The sequence below is a fragment of the Acipenser ruthenus genome, chromosome 27 (genome assembly GCF_902713425.1).
Source record: "Acipenser ruthenus chromosome 27, fAciRut3.2 maternal haplotype, whole genome shotgun sequence".
NCBI classification, from domain to species: Eukaryota; Metazoa; Chordata; class Actinopteri; order Acipenseriformes; family Acipenseridae; genus Acipenser; species Acipenser ruthenus.
Genome location: NC_081215.1, coordinates 20,888,089 through 20,909,007, shown reverse-complemented (window position 1 = coordinate 20,909,007; position 20,919 = coordinate 20,888,089). Strand labels below are relative to the sequence as shown.

The following is a 20,919-nucleotide window of genomic DNA, read 5'->3' as shown; positions in this document are numbered from 1 at the left end:
CCAGGATCGGCATATGTGAATACTTTACAAAATAGAAATGTAATCAAATACATTGTTTACATAAACCTAAAATAAAGGCCACCTTTTAGCAGGTTTTCTTAACAAAGTAACGAGTGCTCCATAGCACCGGTCCACAAGGACATAGGCAGGTCTCCTCCCTCCATGTTTTGCTTCTAAACTGAACTGCACATCGTTTTATAATTACCATCTTTTTAATTAATCCTTAATCCTATTCCTGCCAAATTACACAAAATCTACTAATAATGTAACAGGGGAACCTCACCCTGCCACAAATGTATTTCAAGTAAGTTGTATCTACCGTATACAATGTATGATTTCTGACCACATACAAATACAATCATTCCATCTATGCTACAATAAAAACGTATTAGCCACTGAAACTGGGAGCTGGCTGTACTTTGTTGAAAAACAAAGCGGAGAGAGAAGCCTCAGTCTCATTCGCTCTTAAGCGGCTGCAATAGGACAATGAATGAGACGAGTTGATTCTGTACCAAACCTTTCAATATACGAGAAGGGGGAGTGGGGGGAGCGTAACGCATAGGATTATTAATAATAATAATATGGCGGCGTTTTAATCATGTATGTATTAGTGTATGAAACTGATTGTGAAAATATTAACAGTATTTGTGTATTTATTTATCTTTAATATAAATAGATGCAAGTCTAGTTGCTTTACAATAATACCTTAATACTTGATTGTCTGAATTTGTAATCTATTGGTACACTTGTTAGTCTTTTCAAATACTCTAACTACTAGTGATAAACTGCGGTTCTGTTGAGTGTATGGGGAAACAGGGACTGCAGGGGGCGTGGTAGGGTTGAGAGGAGTAGATAATAGCGACCCCTTCCGTCTAAATATAGCACTCAAAGAAAACAGAAGGTATGGGCATGTCTGCAGACAGAAGATAGCATACTTCTGCTGCCTTTTAGCAAAGTTAATTAAAAGTAGTTCTGACAGTAGGGGCATATTAATACAACATACATGGTGCAGTACTTTTTATTGCAATTACACTACAATGAAGATCTGACAGATACTACAGTAGGTGCCTCTTGAAGTGTTTTTTCATTATATTACAACCCTTCAAAGACCCTGCGTAATGGAATTAGCTAATTAGGTTACTTCTGGTATCCTGTAGTTAAGTGTTGAACTCTTTTCGGCTGCATTATTCCTTGGGCCATTAAAATGTTCTATACATTGACAAGGATGTAGCAAGTGTATGCAGACATGGGGCAATGGTAGGCAATGGCCTGCGAAATACATGGAAAACACTGGGTAAGAAAATCTGATCCAAAGTGCAGTTTCCTTTACACGTGATCCATGTAACCATTCACAAAAACAAACATTTTAAATTCTATAACCTTCCATAAACTAGACTACTCCACCCTTGTTCATTAAGAATTGCTTTTGTTGGGTTTACAGAACAGCAGCTAAAAAAATAAGTTGGCCAAAAATAAGACGTATTGGAGCCCTTGCATAGCAATCTAAATACTGTACACCCATAGTAGGGAATAAAGAATACTTAATCAAAACTACTTTACAACACGAATGTTAAAACAGCAAGAATTCAGGTGTTTACAGGTGTGCAGGTTTAATTAATATGCCTGAATACTGTAGATCCTGCATCAATGTGCTGCCTCACATTTGAGGCACTGTGACATTGTAAGACAAGGTTGTTATACCTTTTTGAAAATCAAATATAAAATGTAATTTCAAAATAAACACAAGAACTTTTATTAAACAGAATGTTATGCTGGATTGATACAAAGACAATGAATGCATATAAAACTACAGTACTACAAAAAAGTTTTAGAACATTCTCAGTTAACTAGCTTTATAGAAAACTTCCTACATTGAGGCATTTAAAACAGAAAGTTGCATTATTCACAATTTCCAACAGAGAAAGCCTACTAATCCTGCAATGATTGTTTTAATGCTACAAGGTTACAGAAAACATAAAACACTAATAGCAGCAGTTTTCACATGGCAAGTTCACCTATGAGCTAAATCCCATGGTTTCACCAATACCTACAAAGTGCTCAGTTTAATATACTTTTCATATATTGACCAAAGGGGGGAAAAAAAATTAATTTACCCGAGATCAGGTACTTTTTCAAAGGATGTAAGGTGCTAATGTCTCATCCATTACCTTTCATGACCTCACTCTAAAAACAAGTGAAGGCTAGAGACAAATCACTGTAGTACAGTATACCCCAACTTAAATGTATACCGCAGAAACAGCTATGATTATTAAAAGAGCACCCACTAATGTTGGGGATTAATATTCCCGAGAGAGAGAGACACTAGTTAAGGGCAGGACTAGTGGCAATTAGCAGACCAAGATTCAAAAATAAATTGATCTGTTGCAGGTTATTAGTACCCAATAGTTCTCCAGCGCAACCAAAACTAAACCGTGCGTGTAGTTGTACAGCAAGCATCTCTTCACAGTCCCCTGCCTATCACCTAAGGCAGTTTTGCAGATTGGTCCACCACAAACATGTTCCCAGTCTCTGGGATTGCAGTCCATTTTAATAAATTGTAAGGCTAACAGAACGATTCATTTTCTTTCCAATAAGTCTTGAGGCTCTGTTGCTAGTCTGTGCTGATGATCTGGTTGTCATACGGTCTGTAAATAACACTCGCTCTTCTGCTACAGCTTTGGCCATCTGTGCTTTCTTTAATTCTCTGAAAAGAAAATTTAGACACATTAGTCTCACAACTTCAGATGCAGTACTCTATTGCAACATTCACTCAAGTTTTGAGCTTGTAGCAGCATTTTAAATGTTAATGTTCAATACTTTTCTGGACCCGTTCACCATTCTCCATAGTTACCTTACCTACAAACAGTTTACTCAGGCAGAATTGTTTACTTACTTTTGTAAAAGTGCATTCTTGAACTTCTCTGCATTTAGCTCAATTCGGAGTTGCTCTGCACTCATCCTGGCAGCAGTAAGCAGCACCGGGTGCTTCCCCAGGGCTGATGCAGAGGGTCTCTTCTCTGGATCTTGATGGATCATCAACTGATTGGGTGAAACAAAATTCCAGACTTTGTTAAAATGTTTCTTCTAGAATTAGGTGTGTGTGTGTAATTCTCATCTTTCTATTCTAACAAATGTATTTGAAGTTACCAAATATGAGCTACTAAGAATTGTTAATATTCTTACCTTTAATAGATTAATAAATTCCAGGGAAAGCACTTGGGGAATTCTGGGCAGTTTTCCTTGACGGATATCATGCCATTTGTCACCATTTGTTGGCATTGGTTCAGCTCCTGCAGCACTTATTACAGTTAGTGCTAGAGCAAAGATATCAGCTTTTGTAAGGTTTCTGTAGTCCTGTAAAAAAATAAATAAATAAATAAATAAAAACACACACACACATTTAACAAATGAGCCAACAGACAGGAAACACCCAGTAAAATTATAATCTGGTTTTACAGACCCTGATTAGCAATGATAGGCACGGTAGTGAATGGTTAGGGCTAACCACAGGTTGTGAAACAAGACAAGTAAGTATTAGTTACATTATTAGTCCTATATTAGATGGAATATTATTTCTCAAGTTATATTATAAATGATGATTAACCACATAAAATAAGGTAATTTATTTCATTCCTAGTGTATAACTTACCTCCTGGAGAACTTCATTTGCAAGAAACCGGCTATCACCCTCCTCTACCTTTGGATTGCTCACCCGAGTCACATGGCCAAGGTCTCCTGTACATAACACAAGGATGTGTTAAAGAACGAAGTCTAGCAAAAGCTACATTTTACAATACAAGGTAGTGACTTGAATATAGTATATTTCTTGCTTAATATTGGACTTCTGTTTTTAAAATCATTGATAAATATAACATTTATTACCTATTTTGTATACAACACTGGTAGACAGACCATCGTCATCATCACATTCATCCACAGATGGAACAGTCTTTCTGGATATAAAGATATTACCTGAAAAAAGGCGGAGAAAAGTTAAATCAAGTTTCATTAATTGCAGATACAGTACTAAAATACTTTTCTTAAACCAAAAGTTTTTAAAGTTCTTACCTACACTATCTTGTAGCCATTAGGTAACCAAGGCTTCCTAATACCTAATCATACCATGTGTTGTAGTTTAAACTAAGTTGTAAAGTAGAGATTACAAAGCTTCTTTGACACTTACTTGGCTTTATATCCATATGTACCAGTGACGTTGAGTGAATGTATTTCAGTCCGCGGGCGACTTGCAGTAGTAGATCCTTCAGCTCCAACTCAGTCAAATACTGCATATTCCGATAGTTCTCAGCCAAGGCATCAGACAGACTACCCCCATTGCAGTATTCATTCTGGATAAGCATGTGATCATCTTCTGCCCACGCTGAATAATATCTCACTACATGAGGATGCTGTCCCAGCACTGCATGTGCATAAACTTCTCTTAAAGCATTCTGCCTGTCAAACGGAATAGATAAGTTTATTTATATAGATAGCTATAAATTAAAACATTTTACATCTTTTGAAAAATGCCATTTAAGATACTTACTCATCTACAGATCCTGCCAAAGGCTTCTTTGATCGTTTTATGGCATAGATACAGCCATCTAGCCTCTTCACACACTTGAAGACAGAACCAAACTCCCCAGACCCAATCTTCTCAAGCTCATGAAACTCTGTTGCATAGCGGGATTTCATGTTGCTTTCAGTTATAGTAATCCTCTGCTGAAACAAGGTGGGGGTAGGAGAGAAGAAAGGTATTAAGTATAACATGATGCATCTTATTTTTTGCAGTTCTTGTTAGACTATGCACAATAGTGTAAATCATAAGTTACTTGACAATCATAAAAACAAATTTAAAAAACACAAATAAAAGGTAAATTACCTTTGGTGGTGGGATGGTTTCATCTTCAAATTCCCCATCACTTGCTTCCATATCCTCTCCGCAAGAGCTAGGAGAAGAAAAAAAGTTAAATTAGCATGCATTTCACTCTAGAACAGTAACAGCTTCCAGGAAGCAGATGGCGAACATTGGGCCATCTGCACCTTAGTTTCCAGCCAGATCTCCTTTCACTATTCATCTGTTTACCAACCAATTTAACGAACTTAGAAAAGCAAAGGCAGTTTCTCAAACACTGAGTCATTCCAGTAACCTAAGTGTACACTTAAAAACATTTTTTTGCCAAGGGAACTAATAGAATTTAACATGCAACCAAGCCACAGAAACATCGCCTGGCTGTATTGAGTAGTTTATTTCAATTGAGTGTTATTACTAAATTCTTACTCATTCCAGTGTGTCCTCTTTCTGTTGTTTCTCTGTAGTGTTGCAGACTGGATGAAGACTGAATCCGGCGTGAAGGGGTTTATATTAACATGGGGTGTTGTGTTTCTTTTGCAATCAGATGAACTCTTCCCAGAAGACTCCCGATTCTTAAAGAGTGCCACTCCCCTCAGCCGAACGGACCCTGGGCCGGAGGACGCCCTTGCTTTCGACAGCAAACTCTGCAAATAAAGAGTCAATGAAACACAGTTGAAGCCGATGTAAAATGTTTGTTCACTAAGTGAATTCTAAAATAAAAACGTTTGACATGTCACACTTTAAAAAACAAATGCACTAAGCAATACAGATTTTAAACACAATCTACACCATTTGTATAACTTCGTTGCCAAGTATAGCTGGATTCAGCTACACGCCCAACACAAGCTTTAATACGATCCATCTAGGAGATAACTTTTGCACACATCTTTACTTACATAATGGTAAATTTGCAAAAAAAAACACATTTAAAAAATGTAGTAAGTGCAGGTCGTATTGCACTGTGTTGAACATCATTCCAATGGATGCCTGCATGCTATCTGAAGTTAGACGCGCACCCACACACATATAACCTGGCGTGATTCATGTACTAAATTGGGCGTTCAGACATGGGTGAGTCAGCGATCAAGACTACTGGCGATCAAGACTACTGCCGATTAAAACATCACACATGTGACAGGCAGATAAAACGTTTACAAAATCACCTGCACAAACATCACGTTGGGGAAATTTCCAAACGTAAATGATGCATAACAAGGCGACTTGCTTATGATTCGGGGGGGGGAGGGGTGTTTGAACAAACTTTTTTTTTTTCAACGGCAAATCACCCATGATGGTCAAAGGTCAATCACAACTCTATTTGGTATAGCCACAGAACATAAACAGGTAACGCGTGTATAATATTCACGTTTGTGAGAATCGCTGTTAAACACGTGCACGGCGGCCCTAGTTCTCCAAGCTCGTACACCAGACAAAAACTATTTGATCGGAATAACATTTAAAAATAATATACTTTAAGTTGAGTTGTCTCCCTCACAAAAACACCAGAACTCAAGGTAGTGTTTTAAAATTTCAAAAAATTAATGAAACCTTACCTTTGGTGTATGTGGTGTATCAAAAAGTCGAAGTTTTCTGAAGGTTTTATGAGGAGGCGTATCGGGGCAGTCGGGGATCGGTGAGCTAGACCCCTCTCTTTCCTCTCTGTGGTACGAACTCTCCGGTGAAAAACTGTTATAAGCACGGTTACATTTCCTCGGAGACGGGGAGCCCCTCATAAAATCACTGGGAGACTTTAGAGGAGAAGGCGATCCAAATCCTTCTTCCTCCCAGAAATCCCGGTCTTCATCTCGAATCTCGGGGCTGCCCCCTGCTTGCTCGCTTCGCTCCTTTCCCGATTTCTGCCTCGACTGCACCGGGGAGTCCAGCTCCTGGAAAGCCGAGTCTGCACCAGTGCTGTTAGCGTCCTCTTCTGCGGGCTCGTCTTCTCCGTCACTTGGGGAAAACTGGAGTTTCTGTCGAAGTAGGCGCATCTTTGGGGAAGTACTGCTGTGTCTTCTGCAACTAAAACTCATTTTCCACAACAGTCCTTTTTAGGATTGGTTAGAAAAAAATCAAAAAATGTGCTATTGCAAAAATAAATAAAAATGTATTCTGGAATTTAAATCATAAGATATTCGACATTAAAAAAAAATACTAAGAAAATAAAAAGCATGACTTTCAGCATCGCAAGCAAAATAACTTATATTATAAGTTGAAACCTGGAAAGTAACTTAAAGTTTGCAAAAGTTTAACCCGGGAGGGCAATGGTGCTGGAAACGGTGTATTCCACACGATCTAAAGAAACTGTCAAACACAAATATGAACCGAAGACGTGTTATGCATATTGCTTTCCATAAACACTGCCGATGAGGTATGGAAGCAAGTCAGTCCGAGTAGCGCAAGAAGCAGCTAGTAGTGAACACGAAAATGGCTGCACTGGCACTGCGTCTGTGATACTGAGACGTTTCTTTCATCAGTCCAAAGTTATGATTTAATCAGTTTTCAAAAGCACTCACGTTTATAAGACAGCAAAAAATTTTTACTTTTACCTGAGCTGTCTCGCCGTGTATTTGTTTACTGAATCAATTTGAATAACTTTACAAGATCCCACTCCACGTCTTCCCGCGACCGTTGGTCAAATGACTGTCCCGTCAGCCAATGACAGCTCGAGCTGTGTGTTTGAAATCTAGGCGGCCTAGACTTCTATCTCTAGCGCACGTCATTGATCAGGGATTGTAAACGAAACGTCATTTTGGCGCGAATCTGTCCCATGACCCATTGTGAATTAGGTTACTCTTTCAAACCTTTCTGTAGATGTTGCAGATCAATGCCATATAATTCTGTTGTCAGACTAATTGTGTAGTGATCTTGCAGTCCGCATGAAGTACATCTGTGAGGAATTCTGTATTTGTCTGTCTATAAATCTTTGGTGCATTGTTGTTAATTGTACCTTTACATGTATAGGAGTGGTAAAATGATTTAGTTTAACGTAGTTTAATTGCAGTACGATATATATATATATATATATATATATAATATATATATATATATATATATATATATATATATATATATATATATATATATATATATATTGCACGGGCTTTGTTATGTTACGTCATAAACCCAATGTGTTATGTGAAAGTGAAGTTGAAAGGGAGTTCAGTTTCAGGAAACTGAGGTTTGATTGCAATAGGGACGGTGTTAGCCTGATGCAGTATCATTTTCACAAGTCATCTTAGTTTATAGTAAACCTGCATACCAAAGTTACTGGGAAAAAATGCAGTTTGGCTATTACTGGAAAAAACGCATGGACACAAATTAACGACAGGCTGCCGAAACTGCATTAGTCTGCAAATTTGGGACTTGGTCGTGGGGGAGGGGTAATTAACCCGAGGACATTTTAGGAATCTCGACCCGCAACAGACTCATGGGTTCCAAATAGCACATGTGGTCATTCTAAGTACTGTAGATTTTTTAAATAGATTAAACCGGCACTAAGGCAACGTGTTAATTTGATTTAGTTAACAAATAGAGCGAACACTGATGTAGATGACAGCCTATTAATGTTTAATGACTTCATGATTTTGTTTATGTATTTGTTTTTGGAAAAAAAAAAAAAAAAGATTATTTAAATGCATTAAAAAAAAAAAATCATTATGATTGAACATAAATAAACTGCCTTTCAGTAGCTGTACTCTGAGGCGTGGCCAGACATACCGGTACTTGCTTTATATTTATTATTGATTTCTTAGCAGACGCCCTTATCCAGGGCGACTTACAATTGTTACAAGATATCACATTATTTTTACATACAATTACCCATTTATACAGTTGGGTTTTTAGTGGAGCAATCTAGGTAAAGTACCTTGCTCAAGGGTACAGCAGCAGTGTCCCCTACCAGGGATTAAACCCACGACCCTCCGGTCAAGAGTCCAGAGCCCGAACCACTACTCCACACTGCTGCCCATATTTTTATGTTGTTGGAAGTAACTTTAAATGGTCCACTAGACATATTTTTTAACACGTCTGGAACATAATGTTTTCAAATACAGGGCGTTTTGAATGCTATAACTCCTACATAATGAGGTCATTATGACACACGTGTCTATTGGGCAGATCTCCAGACTTTGTACATTGTGTACTTGGCAAGCCCATACTGTAAACAAGGCGTTCTGTTCATTCTACACGTATTATTTGTAAACAGGGTTTAATGGGTCCGGTTATCCCAATACGCACAGACCCCAGTGATCCTGGCTATTATTGATGGATTTAAATGCCCCTTAAACCACATTCAGTGTTTTAAAACAACCAATCCTTGGTGGCTTTTTACTATCTGATTATGCACAATAGCTTGTACTTTATTTTCTATATCATGTTATTTTAGGTACATTTTACAACAATCTTGATATGTATTTTTCTCCACTTCATTCATGTTAATTAAAAGGGGTCAATTGCCCTTAATTTGTAAACATTTTAAATAACAATACCATCACTGTTAACAGGTGATGAATCCGTGAACTATAAATAGTAAACTAAGCAGTAAAAAGCAACCTCATAACCACATGCACTTACTATACACAAAATCATTTTAATCACAGGACAAGGTGGGGCAAAACAAAACAATAAAAACTTACAAACACAAAATAAATTAGATTACATACAATTCTCTGGCTCTGCGATAATAATACGCATATTTATGGAGGTTCTACAAACAGTAAAATATCACCTATCTGTACCACCATGAGGTAAATCTAGAACGATTCAGAAATATTTCTGTTGCTTGTTTGGACAATCGAAATGAGTTACCTCTATTGTTAATCTGACCAGCACTACACAATTCTCAAACCTTGGATAAGGTAGTCCAACAGTACTCATTATTGTGGTCTGCGGTACTAGCTGTGAAGTTTTAAATGGTGTTCTGGAGTTGCACATGTTTTATTCAATTAATAAAAACAATACTGCAAACTTGTTGTAGCAAATATGCTGTTTCATCAATATCTTTTTAAACCACAATAAGAAATGTTGTACTTAAAATACACCATTAATGTGACATGTTTAAAATAGGTATTATATACTTTTTATTATTATTATTATTATTATTATTATTATTAGGAAGAAGACAAAAGAAGTAATTGCTTTTGCTGCAATGATATAGAGATGGCAGGGAATGTATTGTAATTCCTGTGCTGAATGTATTGTAAAACGCCTTGTAATTCCATTGTTTTGATCTGATGGCTGGTGCAAGTATTTATTTCATTTTTTTTTTTAATTCCCATCAAATCCTTGAGATGGAATTACAGCATTACCTACGTCCTGTCATTTTTTAAAATTTATATTTCATAAATAGCACAGCTGTTATAATCAATGTAAATCATGTAGTAGAGAGCACAAATTATTTATTTAAGTGACCATGCCGTTAAAAAGGCTTTATCTGAAACATACCTTTACTTAAATAACAGAATAAAACAAGAGGCAGTAGATTGTACTGCTTTAATATTGCACAAACAAGGCTTGTCCATTATTTATACATAATCAAAGGTAAAATATAAGGAGCATTTGCAGCATTAACAGCTCGTATTTACAGAGTTAATCAATAATCACCAAAAGAAAACAAACAAAGAAAATTGTATCAAAGTCTAAAAAAAACTGTTAACCTATAGGTCTAAATCTGTCCCAGTCCTGAAATGTGCTTAACTGCATGCAAAATGTATTTATTATTACTTCTGTGCAGTTTCTTCCCCCTATTACTTTGATATACTTTTTAAGGAGGCGAACATTTTAGCTCTACAGGAAAATACATCATTTATTCCATATTCAAATGCATATGTACACAAAATCTACAAGAATAACTGCAATTGGTTTGTTGTGTGTAAGATGTTGGCAAGCTATTTGGAAAATCCTAGCTTGCATTTTCTTTTTGCTGTATTGTTCTTGTATGTCTGTGATGAAATGTTTTATTTCACTGCATTGCTTTGCAATGCGTTTTTTGTCCATCAATCAAGTCCTGTCGTTTCTCCTTGCTGTATTCTTGATGCTATTCTGATGGCTTCTTCTAGTGACGGTTGTTCACTTAGCTAAAAGAAAAAAGGACATTTATAATTATAATATGTACAGTACATGCTAACAGCAAGAGGCAAACATGTATAAAATAGTGCAAAATGCACGTGGGGTTTACAGTAAAACATTTAACTAGTGTGTATATCCCATATTACATTTACATAACGTATTGGGCTGGCTGCTGATTTAACAACATAATCACCTTTTTTTTTTTTTTACTTTGTACCAAACTATACAGACTGTTGTTAATGGTAATTGCTTTAGCTCCTACAGCTCATCTACATTAAATAAACCGTCCTTAACTCCTTCTACTGAAAGTTGCCTGATTAAGATGAACAAATAGTGGCAAAGTAATCTAATCTATACAATCATCAAGTGTTTGACTTGTCTGTGAAATGCTATAGCATTAAAGAATGTTTAGCTTAATCTGTTGCCGTGCATATGTGTGTTTAAAAGAGAGATTAATGTGATTAGCAGTTCAACAAAGCAGGAGACGTATTTAAATTCGATAATCAACAAACACATTCATGACACCTTCAAGTGTTGTGAAAATTAAGTTTAAAAAACAATAGTGTTGGATTGGTATGATTAGTTTTACAGAGTATTGGAAACATTTACATATTTTTTTTTACACAACTTGTTTGGTTTGGATTAACATAGTAGAAATGCAGTCTACTACCAGATTTGTATAATTTTTACAGAAAACATTGCAGGATTCCGAATTGTTTTTAAAACAATTAAAAGCACACATATTTAGTGTTAAAAACTAAAAATGAGAGTTTTTTTTAATATAAAGGAGGGATGGTGGGTATAATAAAAGGGGAATGTTATATCACATTAAATGGTTTCTAAACAAAGAAATACCAAAAACAAACTATAATTCATTGTTGGCAAATAGGAAGCCCTGACATTAGCTGTACACTTTCTACAGGCTTTGGATATGAAGTGCTGTTGTGTTCTACTGTCACAATAATTTAACAAGCATTGACATGTATCTAGCTTTCTGCAGACCTTTCCTGTAACAGTGCCAGCATTACTGTTGTTATATATCAAAATCTCTTACCCTGTGATCAATAAATCTTCAAAACATTCTAAAGAATCTGTCACACTTAGCTGCTGCTTTTCAAAGAAACATCAAATTGATTTACATGCTTTTTCCTCATGGGTAGAATGCTGTAGTGCATTCCCCCAAGCAGATACTGCTAAACTGCATTCTCTATATCACACACCTGTTTCCTAACATTATTCAGGAGGACTTTCCTCCCAACTGTAGACAGCGCAATTGTTTACACATATAACACTTTATAATGCACCTCTACTGATATTTCTAGAATTAGGTAAGTCAATGGAAGTAGAAATAGTACTGGTATGTATGCAATATATTGCAAGCTTAGTTGTGAACGAAACAAAAGCTCACTTTGACAAGTGAAACAGAGAAAAGTTGACTGGATGAATACACCCATGCAATGAATCACTTCATTATGCACTTGCTTTAATATTTCCATGTCTGAAGTCATGGTGGCACTTACCTGAACTGCTATCTGGGTACCGTTGGATGTTGCCAGTAATGTGACAGGGTGGTGTTCACGCTGTTCCTGGGTCATATCGGTTTGGGTTGTATGGAATGTGGCTAAGTCTGGTGTCACAATGGCAACCTTTAACATGAGAAAAGTGAGGTCAGGTTTCAGGTATTTATTCTCGAGAAAACAAGCTTATTTTATTTTGCACACGAGACAACTTTAAGTTGTCTGTTGTCAGAGGAGCATACAATATCAAAAGTAAGAAACATTAGAAATGCATGACTTACATATATTTTCATTTACAGTACAGCAATTCCATATCTTGCTATTGATAAATAACATAATGTATATATGATGAAGTGGTAATTGTCATATTTTTCAACCTTCTGAGCCGTCGCGTATTTTTTATCCCGTGTCTTAAGAACATAAATCACGTAGAAAAGAAAAGAAAACAACCAAACAAAAACCTTACTTGTCCTTCGGTGCCATCTGCTGTTACCATGGTGACAGAATGCGTGCCTGCTGAAGAGAAGACTGCATCGTGTGCTGGGACAGTGATTGTAGTGCCATCTTGTGTTACCATAGTGATAGTGTTCCCCATAGCCTGCATGTCAGCTTGGGATATACTGACCTGGACAAGGAGTGAATGAGGGGGAGGGGGGGGGGGGGGGGGGGGGGAAAGTAATATTAGATCATAGAAATGTGTGACAGAATTATGATGTACTCACATTTCTACATAGCTTTAAAACAAACCTGAAACATCCCATTCCAGAAAATCCCATGAACACCCTCAGACGATTTGGAGAATGGTCAAAAGATAGCACCTTTGTTAAAAAGTCAGTCAATTTTGCAGTGTCCATTAAATTGCTTAATTAAATGGCTGCTAACTGAGCAATTTAGTGTTTGCTATATTTCGCTGCTTATATTTATGGCATGAAGCTACCTGTTGGGTCCCATCTTGTGTAATAAGTGCTACGTGTTGATCCATTCCAGATGGGTTTTCTGTTCCAACCTGTGCTGTCCTTGTGTCTTCCATTTCAACCCCTTGTACGTATGAAACCTGTGACTTTATCACATCTTCAATGGGATCTGTTGAAACAGAACACATTTTCATACATTCAAACTAAATCATGTAGTTGATGTAAATGTCAATAAAAATATACTCCTGTCAGGATTACGCAGCGCATTACGTCATTATTAGGTAAATGAATGACTAGTAAGAGGGTGAGGTAATGATATGGTTAATGTTTAATTACAGGTTTAAAACCCTGATAAAAAAAAAAAATAAAGTGTTGATGTGGCATTTAGCATGTCTTTCTTTGAAAAATAAAAAAAAGGTTTCCACTTGAATAGTAGCATTCTGTCTTTAGTCAAGGTCGACTTGCCCTCCTCACCCTCACTTAATACAATTGAAGGTCCATTTGTTTCTTTAACATTTTGATCCATTTAAACAATATTTAGTTCTCCTCCACACTTACCTGCCTGTGGCTCGAAGTAAGCCTCCTGTTCCTCCTCAATGGGCTCTGTGTCATTGTGTGCAGTGCGCTTGTGCATAGCCAGCGTGGAAATCTGCTTGTAGGTCTTCCCACAATGATTACAGTTATACGGTTTGGAAGGGGTATGAACCACATGGTGCTTGTATAAGCTGGAGTACTCTGTAAAGCGCTTATCACAACCAGGTACTGTACATACGTAAGGCTTCTCCCCTGTCGATAGAAACAAATGAAACGTCAGAAAAATAATTAAGAGACAGGCCCAGGCAATTGACTGCATGTTGTTTTTTATTTTTAAATTGGTGTTCACTAAATACAATGCCCAGGTTTTTATTTTCACCTTCACAGGGTAAGTAAGTGGAAGGCACGGGGAGGCTCACATACCTGTATGTATCCTCATGTGGTTTTTGTAGTTGGTTGCGCTGGCAAAGGCCCGGCCACAGCCTGGCTCTGAGCAGTAATAGGGCCTCTCTCCTGTGTGAGTTCTGATGTGAACCTTGCGGATATTTGACGTTGTGAAAGACCTGCCGCAGCCTTCAAAAGGACACTTGAATGGTCTTTCACCTGCAGGAAATAAAGATATTTAGGATGGATGAGCCTTTAATTTTTAAGAGGTGTTCAAGCAGCTTTATTAGCTATAGAAAGCAATCCAATATCATTTAAGACTACCATTTCAGTTTCCTTTATCCTGCTATGAATGCTATAGGGCACTGCATGCTGGCCAAGATTCCTTCAAAGCTAGTCATAATTCACATAATTAGATACAGATAAAATGCATGAAATGGTAACTTAAAGTTCATGCCCGTGTAATAAAAAGCCCCCAATATGTGCAAGCAGCGATATCCATCTAGTCAGAAGTGTTATTATCAACAGAATATGCACTGTAATAACCAAAGAAAAAAAACAAATGCAAAGTATCGCCATATTGCTGGAAGTGCTGAAGCTGTACCAGTATGAGTTCGGATGTGTTTCTGCAGGTCTCCTGAAGTCTTGAATGATTTATTGCAGTTCATTTCCTGACAGCGGTATGGCTTTTCTCCTGTGTGTGTTCTGATATGGCTTTTTAAGCCATAACCTTTAAAAAAACAAAACCAACGTCATTGTCCGCTTTCTTCCTTCAAACACATGCTTTAAATATATCTTACATAATTATCTGAACAATAACAAAACCTTTTTAATAAGTACAGTATGTCAGTAAGACACAACCCCCACCACAGCAACTATTGGTATTAAGAATAAATAGATCTCCATGACCTATATCCACTGTAAATATACTTAAAATGCATGCAATATGTAGACAGAAGGACACCATTCTATACACACTACATTGTTAGATGGACTTAATATCAGTAAAACCTCATTACCTGTTGCAAATGCTTTTCCACACCCAATGTGCTCACACTGATACGGTCTATCACCAGTGTGGGATCTTTCATGTACCTGAATACAAAGAATAGACCACAATGAAAACATGAACGCATCCACCAACAAATATGACAATAATAAAAAAGACATTTTTTGTTTTGGCTCATTGTTGTATCAATTTTCCCTATTTTCACAACAGAAATAAATATTGTTATGCTTTAAAGCAATACAGATTATTATTTTTTTTTATCCTTTATATTTTAAAATAAACTCGCTTCAAGTCTTTCTATGCATGAAACTGCCTCAGGGATATTTCTAAGCAGATGTTTTTGCCTTTAGATGATGTGCTGTTGTATAGAGTTTCCCGCAGCCCTCGTATTCACAGCGGAAAGCCTTTTCACTGGGGTGCTGAGATTTTGTTGCAATCCGATTAGCTCCATGGCCCTGAAGAACAATCTGTGAGAGATCAGAATAAAGAAAAAAGAATCAGAATTTCTGAATCAAATGCCGTCACACAAAGCATTCAGGGTTTACTGTATAAGCTGCATATCTAAGTGTCACCATCAGCCAAGTTTCTTTAACATTTGCTCACAGAATACTCTCATGAGGCGTTGCATCTTGACATGTCTGCCATCAACGTGGCAATATTTATAAACAATAACTCTCAATACTGAAGCGTCATAACTCAGCTTTACCCTTTAAAATGCTGATGATTACAGATTTACAATGCGTCTGAGAACTGGAAACTTGCATAAAAGTGATGCGAAGCAAGATTACCTGCATCTGTATGTTGTTCTCCTGCTCATTTTGGTTCATCACTCCAGTGCTGGTAACGCAGTCAGTCACTTCCACTGGTACCTAACAGATTGTTTAAGATTTTGAGTAATAATCAATAACTTATTGATTTTTTAAAAATCCTTCTGTAGCTAGAAACTGCACGAGGCTTACCTTTGTTGTGTACTGTTCTAGTACACTTATGGTCTCTGGGTCTATGGTGCCATCTGTGTGAATATCTGACACAGTTCCATCAGCCTGGATTGCCAGTATGGTGTCTGATTGTGGAAGCTGGACTGCGTGATGAATGTATGCAGTTGTGCCGTCTTCTAACTGGACTGCCTGCAATGCACTCTGCTCATAATTTTCTAAAAGAAAAAACAGTGTTTGGTATTGTAGTTTTATATTTACCATATAATACAACTAGGCAGAGCTTACAAAGGGATTTAGTGTACTATGAAGATAATGCAAGTACCTTTTGGGGCATGATGAATGTATGCTGTTGTTCCATCTTCTAACTGTATAGCCTGACCATCTTCAAACCTCAGGCTGTCCCCTCCTAGAGGTAATGCAAAAATGTATAACAATCTCAGTGTTGGAGCAACATAAGTAGAAACCATTTGGAATTAATGAAAACATCATAATAGGTGGAAATGTTTCCTTGTGTATGCTGGTAAATACTTGGTATAACAGGTCCATACAGAAATAAACAATATGGTTTGATAAGCCCAATCTTTTCTCATGGCACACAACTGGCCTCTCAAAAGAATAGGAGTTGCACTGAAGCACACTGTGAATACACTTACAGCTGGTTTCACACACCTCGATTAGCACTAGTCTTGGACTACTTTAACTAAATTTTAACATGGAGAAGTCCAAGATTAGCGCCATTAAGATTTAGACACCATAACAGGAAGCATGCAAGACACTTCACTGTACCTGTCTTTGGCACAGGTACTGGTACATGTTGGACATACGCTGCAGATCCATCTTCCAACTGAATAACTTGCCCTTCCATTAACTTGCCATCTGAAAAAGATACTGTAGTCTTCAGTTATACTGAGCTTTTTCTAAAATAAACAGTACACCTCACCATCCCATCCTCCCGCTTATGCAATTGTCAAGCATTAAAAGTGACAGCTTGAAATATTCTGCCACCACTTTTGGGTTAAGAGGAAAATGCCATTACCTTTTGGGTTGTGCTGTATATAAGCAGTGGAGCCATCTGCTAGTGTCACAGCTTGTAAACTCACAGCATCCATGTTTTCCAGCTGATCACCATCTGCAAAGAGTTCAATATAGAAATGGTTCAGATCTCATTTAAAAATGGTGTACCAAATAAACACCACAATTCACTCAGCAGCTTTTATCAGGGCTGATGGGTTTTGTGCAACTGAGACAGGATTCTAAATCAGTATTCATTCTTAAAATTGCCTGTACATCTCTATGTATTAATAATGCAAATGTGTTGATATGCATGCATACAGAAGTTTGTGTGTAAAGAAAGATCACATACTTTAGTAATTCAACATATACAAAGCAACAGAATATATACCTTTTGTTGTGCAATATTACATGCAACCTCAACTTTTAATTGTTTAAATCATTAAATATGCTAGCCAGTCTTTTAATTAAATGTTGGCCACAGAGGCCAGTGATATTATATGTTCCCTGTATGTAGACTGAAAGCTGTCAAAAACAAAGCTAAACTAGCAGATCATGGGACTGGAGCAGCACCCGTGAACTATTGAGTAGCTGGTGGTTTATAATGAAGATTCCACAGTAGCGCAACACTTAGCAATGCTTCACAAAATACGGGACTCCACCAACCTGCTACTGCTAAGGTCTCTGCCAGGCAGAGAGTGACGTGCTGAGCGTCTCCCCCAATTCCCTGGAACTCCGCCATTCCCTGAGAGTCTCTGTTAATTTGAGCCAACAGCATGATTTACCTGGACAAGAAAACAGATTTAATACACCAAGGAGGAACGGGAGGGCCTGACCATGCAAGAGAATCAAGTTTGGTTGTCATTCTTTCTTCATTTCAGGTTCTATATGGCCTACCTGTATGTGGAACTCTTTACAGCTACTGTTGCAAGGGCTACTGCTTCTATGTTGGCTCTGTCTAGGACCCAGCAGTGTTTTATTGTTGTTAACATTATTACCATAGTTTTATGAATAGCTTGTTTTAATTGAAAGGAACGCACTCAAATGTTCAAAATGGCAAATTGTCTCCAAAGCTAGGGACGATTTTTAATATGGCGCAAGCAACTATATTTTATTTCAGGATAAAGGTGAGTTAAAGATACAACAACATTTTCAGCCTACAACGGTGAATTACTTGTAGAAATCGTGGTAAAAAATAGGTGTATCTTGAAATATGGGTGACAAAATGGAAAATGTCAGATTTTTTTTTTTTTCATTGATGTCGTTTAATTTGATTATATTTGTGAAAATGTGTGCTTCGATAGATTAATAGCTACTTCAAATGATTCAAGAGATCCAACATAAATATGGAGGGAGAGAAATGATTATTCCCCCAAACACTGGGGTACAAACTGTTATGCCAGGACAGTTGTAACGTTGGGTTTTTCAATTTCTCATTAATACCATTCTGCATGCATTTCATTGGCAATCTGTCACAGCACATCTGTTTCCCCATTCTTGAAATGGAATGACCCAAAACATTTGCACTCTATTTGAACAAATGCAAACTTCTAATGATTCAGCACATTCCCCAGGGTGCCACGATACCTCAAATAAAAAGCTCATATGTGAAAGTGTTGCTATCATGGTTAAAGCAAATACTATTAGAAGCCGTGTGAAACAAATGGATTTGCTAATAACACTCACTTGTGTGTCTGCTCTTTGTGGCAGTTATTTTGCCTCAGTCAGTGTCTGCTTTCTAGCACCTTGCCCCCTTGAGGGAGAACAAAAAACAACATTCTGAATGCTGTACAGTAGTGTGACATTTTACACCATTATGTTAGTATTTGGAAATCTTCAGGAATGTTGCGTATGTGGAAACAAAAGATAACCAGGAAGCAGACTGTGCAAAAACATGGGAATGCTGCATTTCTCACATACTCATCCACATCTGTATTCCCGTGGATATACCAATGCTTTCCTGGGCCTGTCTGATCTACATATTTCCAGCAGCTCTTTACTGAGGCCAAACAGATGATAGTCTTAGAGCACAAGGTTCTATATATATCCCATTTATATGAATTAAGCATAATCAAAAGGTGTCGTTTTTCATGTTTGCATTAAACATCTCCCTATCACGTTCAGAACTAGAGAAGTGTTCCCCACAAATTCTGAACACCGTTTGCTCTGGTGGGTTTAAACTCCCAATATCTGAATTTCTGGAACAGTTAAGATAAAAAGGGGTTATGGGTTATGCACTGTACAAAACTAAAATAAAAAATAAACATGTACCCCCATTACAGTTTGGCATTACAGGCACAAAGTGACAGCATAGGATTTGGTATAATGTAAGTAAAGAGGTTGAAACTGCAATAAGGCTTTGGTGTACTTAAGAACTTGGAGCTTCGGTACAGAATATACTGTAGAAACTTAAATGACATTTTAGCATTGTCATCTTTCAAAAGAGCTGGACAGACTGACGCTCCGTAATTATTAACCAGGGAGATGCAACATGTTTCTGGCTTTTGTAGTTTGCATCCAGACCAAATGTGTCCGCCTGTAATACTTTATATAAAATGTCGGTAGACCTTTTAAAAAAAAAAAAAAAAAAAGAAAAAAAAAAAAAAAACATGAGAAAGGGCTGATTACACTTACTGTATTTCACATAAACAAATGTCCCACCTTAGGGCATTCGGGGAATTAACATATGCTTTAAAAAGCACATTTATTCAATAAATACAGACAATTTAGGAAATGTATTTGTAATAACGCTTTTTTTTTTAAAACTTTAGCAAAACAAGGTGGTATTTAGTTTCCGCAACGGTTGCCTACATTACGTAGGAGATTTGAAAATGTACAAAGCAAAGGAGCAAAGCAGTAAGTACTCTCGCAGCACCACAGCCCGGTATCCATTATAATTAATAATACAATATTTTGGGGTTTCTGTCTTTCCCATGTGTTGTAATCGTGCCCCCTTTTCCCTCGATCCCAGTCTCCGTTCTCCACGGACAGTTTTCCCCGCTGGAGATGGCTGTTTGAAATAAGGCACACTGGGTAAAAACACATTTATATACTAACCTCTGAAATTTTCCTACAATTCCTCCGTCCGACCACCATGCATCAGGGCAGGAAACGGCCTGCAATCGCGCTGCGTTCAGAAGGCCCCGGAATCTGAATAGGTTCACAATGGAAAGGTCTGTCACAAGAGGGAGGGGGTTCGCTAAGAGGCTATTTCTATTGGACGTTTACTTTGATTGACAAGGCAACCTTGTTTTTCTGTTGGTTCAGGCTCCTATCGATCACATTTTAAACGTACCGCACCATGAAGCCCGTTACCCACGTTGAATCCCGGGCCGCTGGAAGCATTTTGGGGCTGGAACCAAACTTACAGAAGTACATTAAAGCACTCGTTGCTCCACACATGTTAAAATTCTTGTTTTTGTTGCTGGTGAACCCTGCTTGGTGTATGTTGCGAGTCTGAAATATACACATTCCGGGGTGGCTGCCAGCGGCCATTTTGTGATCTGTGGTTGCAGTGATGGATTTGAGTATGTAGGTCCTGTATTGCTTCAGATAACATCACAAAATAGCATTAACCTCACTTGTAGAACCGTCCAATTTGTTAGGAATTGAGGCACTGTGCTATTTATAATCAGTCGGAAAGCTTTCATTCATAACATGACACTCCTGCGTGTTCTACCTCCACAATTTAGGA

The 20,919-nt window shown here is 37.5% G+C and overlaps 2 protein-coding genes across 5 annotated transcripts; both read right to left on the bottom strand.

The window, feature by feature from the left end:
• Positions 1-1,729: 1,729 nt before the first annotated feature.
• On the bottom strand, positions 1,730-7,560 carry wee1 (WEE1 G2 checkpoint kinase). Of its 2 annotated transcripts, XM_059002272.1 has the most exons (11): positions 7,399-7,560; positions 6,406-6,896; positions 5,279-5,496; positions 4,880-4,946; positions 4,544-4,719; positions 4,184-4,452; positions 3,883-3,972; positions 3,650-3,735; positions 3,184-3,354; positions 2,894-3,039; positions 1,730-2,704 (listed from the first exon to the last, which is right to left on the bottom strand). In XM_059002272.1, exons 2-11 carry the CDS (start codon positions 6,880-6,882, stop codon positions 2,548-2,550), a joined length of 1,857 nt encoding a protein of 618 aa, XP_058858255.1. In that variant the 5' UTR covers positions 6,883-6,896; positions 7,399-7,560; the 3' UTR covers positions 1,730-2,547. The 2 variants fall into 2 exon arrangements, with proteins under 2 accessions (XP_058858255.1, XP_033909510.1); XM_034053619.3 differs by having other exon boundaries at positions 4,544-4,716; positions 6,406-7,559.
• Positions 7,561-10,328: 2,768 nt separating this feature from the next.
• On the bottom strand, positions 10,329-20,393 carry LOC117432093 (zinc finger protein 143-like). Of its 3 annotated transcripts, none has more exons than XM_034053549.3 (16): positions 20,283-20,393; positions 17,892-18,010; positions 17,251-17,343; positions 17,001-17,102; positions 16,537-16,620; positions 16,236-16,429; positions 16,065-16,145; positions 15,621-15,743; positions 15,287-15,362; positions 14,872-14,997; positions 14,307-14,486; positions 13,908-14,135; positions 13,373-13,518; positions 12,902-13,060; positions 12,439-12,564; positions 10,329-10,926 (listed from the first exon to the last, which is right to left on the bottom strand). In XM_034053549.3, exons 2-16 carry the CDS (start codon positions 18,001-18,003, stop codon positions 10,846-10,848), a joined length of 1,911 nt encoding a protein of 636 aa, XP_033909440.1. In that variant the 5' UTR covers positions 18,004-18,010; positions 20,283-20,393; the 3' UTR covers positions 10,329-10,845. The 3 variants fall into 3 exon arrangements, with proteins under 3 accessions (XP_033909440.1, XP_033909443.1, XP_033909441.1); XM_034053552.3 differs by having other exon boundaries at positions 17,001-17,090; XM_034053550.3 differs by lacking the exon at positions 20,283-20,393 and adding an exon at positions 18,912-19,424.
• Positions 20,394-20,919: the final 526 nt, after the last annotated feature.

Bases quoted from the DNA above. Each gene is read 5' to 3' on its own strand.
- LOC117432093 (XM_034053549.3), bottom strand. From the start codon at position 18,003: ATGCTGTTGGCTCAAATTAACAGAGACTCTCAGGGAATGGCGGAGTTC. The intron at 16,621-17,000 runs GTACAGTGAAGT...CATTACCTCTAG, and splicing joins AGTACCTGTGCCAAAGACAG to GAGGGGACAGCCTGAGGTTT. The intron at 16,146-16,235 runs GTAAGCCTCGTG...ACAATCTGTTAG, and splicing joins TAGAACAGTACACAACAAAG to GTACCAGTGGAAGTGACTGA.
- wee1 (XM_059002272.1), bottom strand. From the start codon at position 6,882: ATGAGTTTTAGTTGCAGAAGACACAGCAGTACTTCCCCAAAGATGCGC. The intron at 4,720-4,879 runs GTAATTTACCTT...ACCTTGTTTCAG, and splicing joins AAACCATCCCACCACCAAAG to CAGAGGATTACTATAACTGA. The intron at 3,355-3,649 runs GTAAGTTATACA...ATTTTTTTACAG, and splicing joins CAAATGAAGTTCTCCAGGAG to GACTACAGAAACCTTACAAA.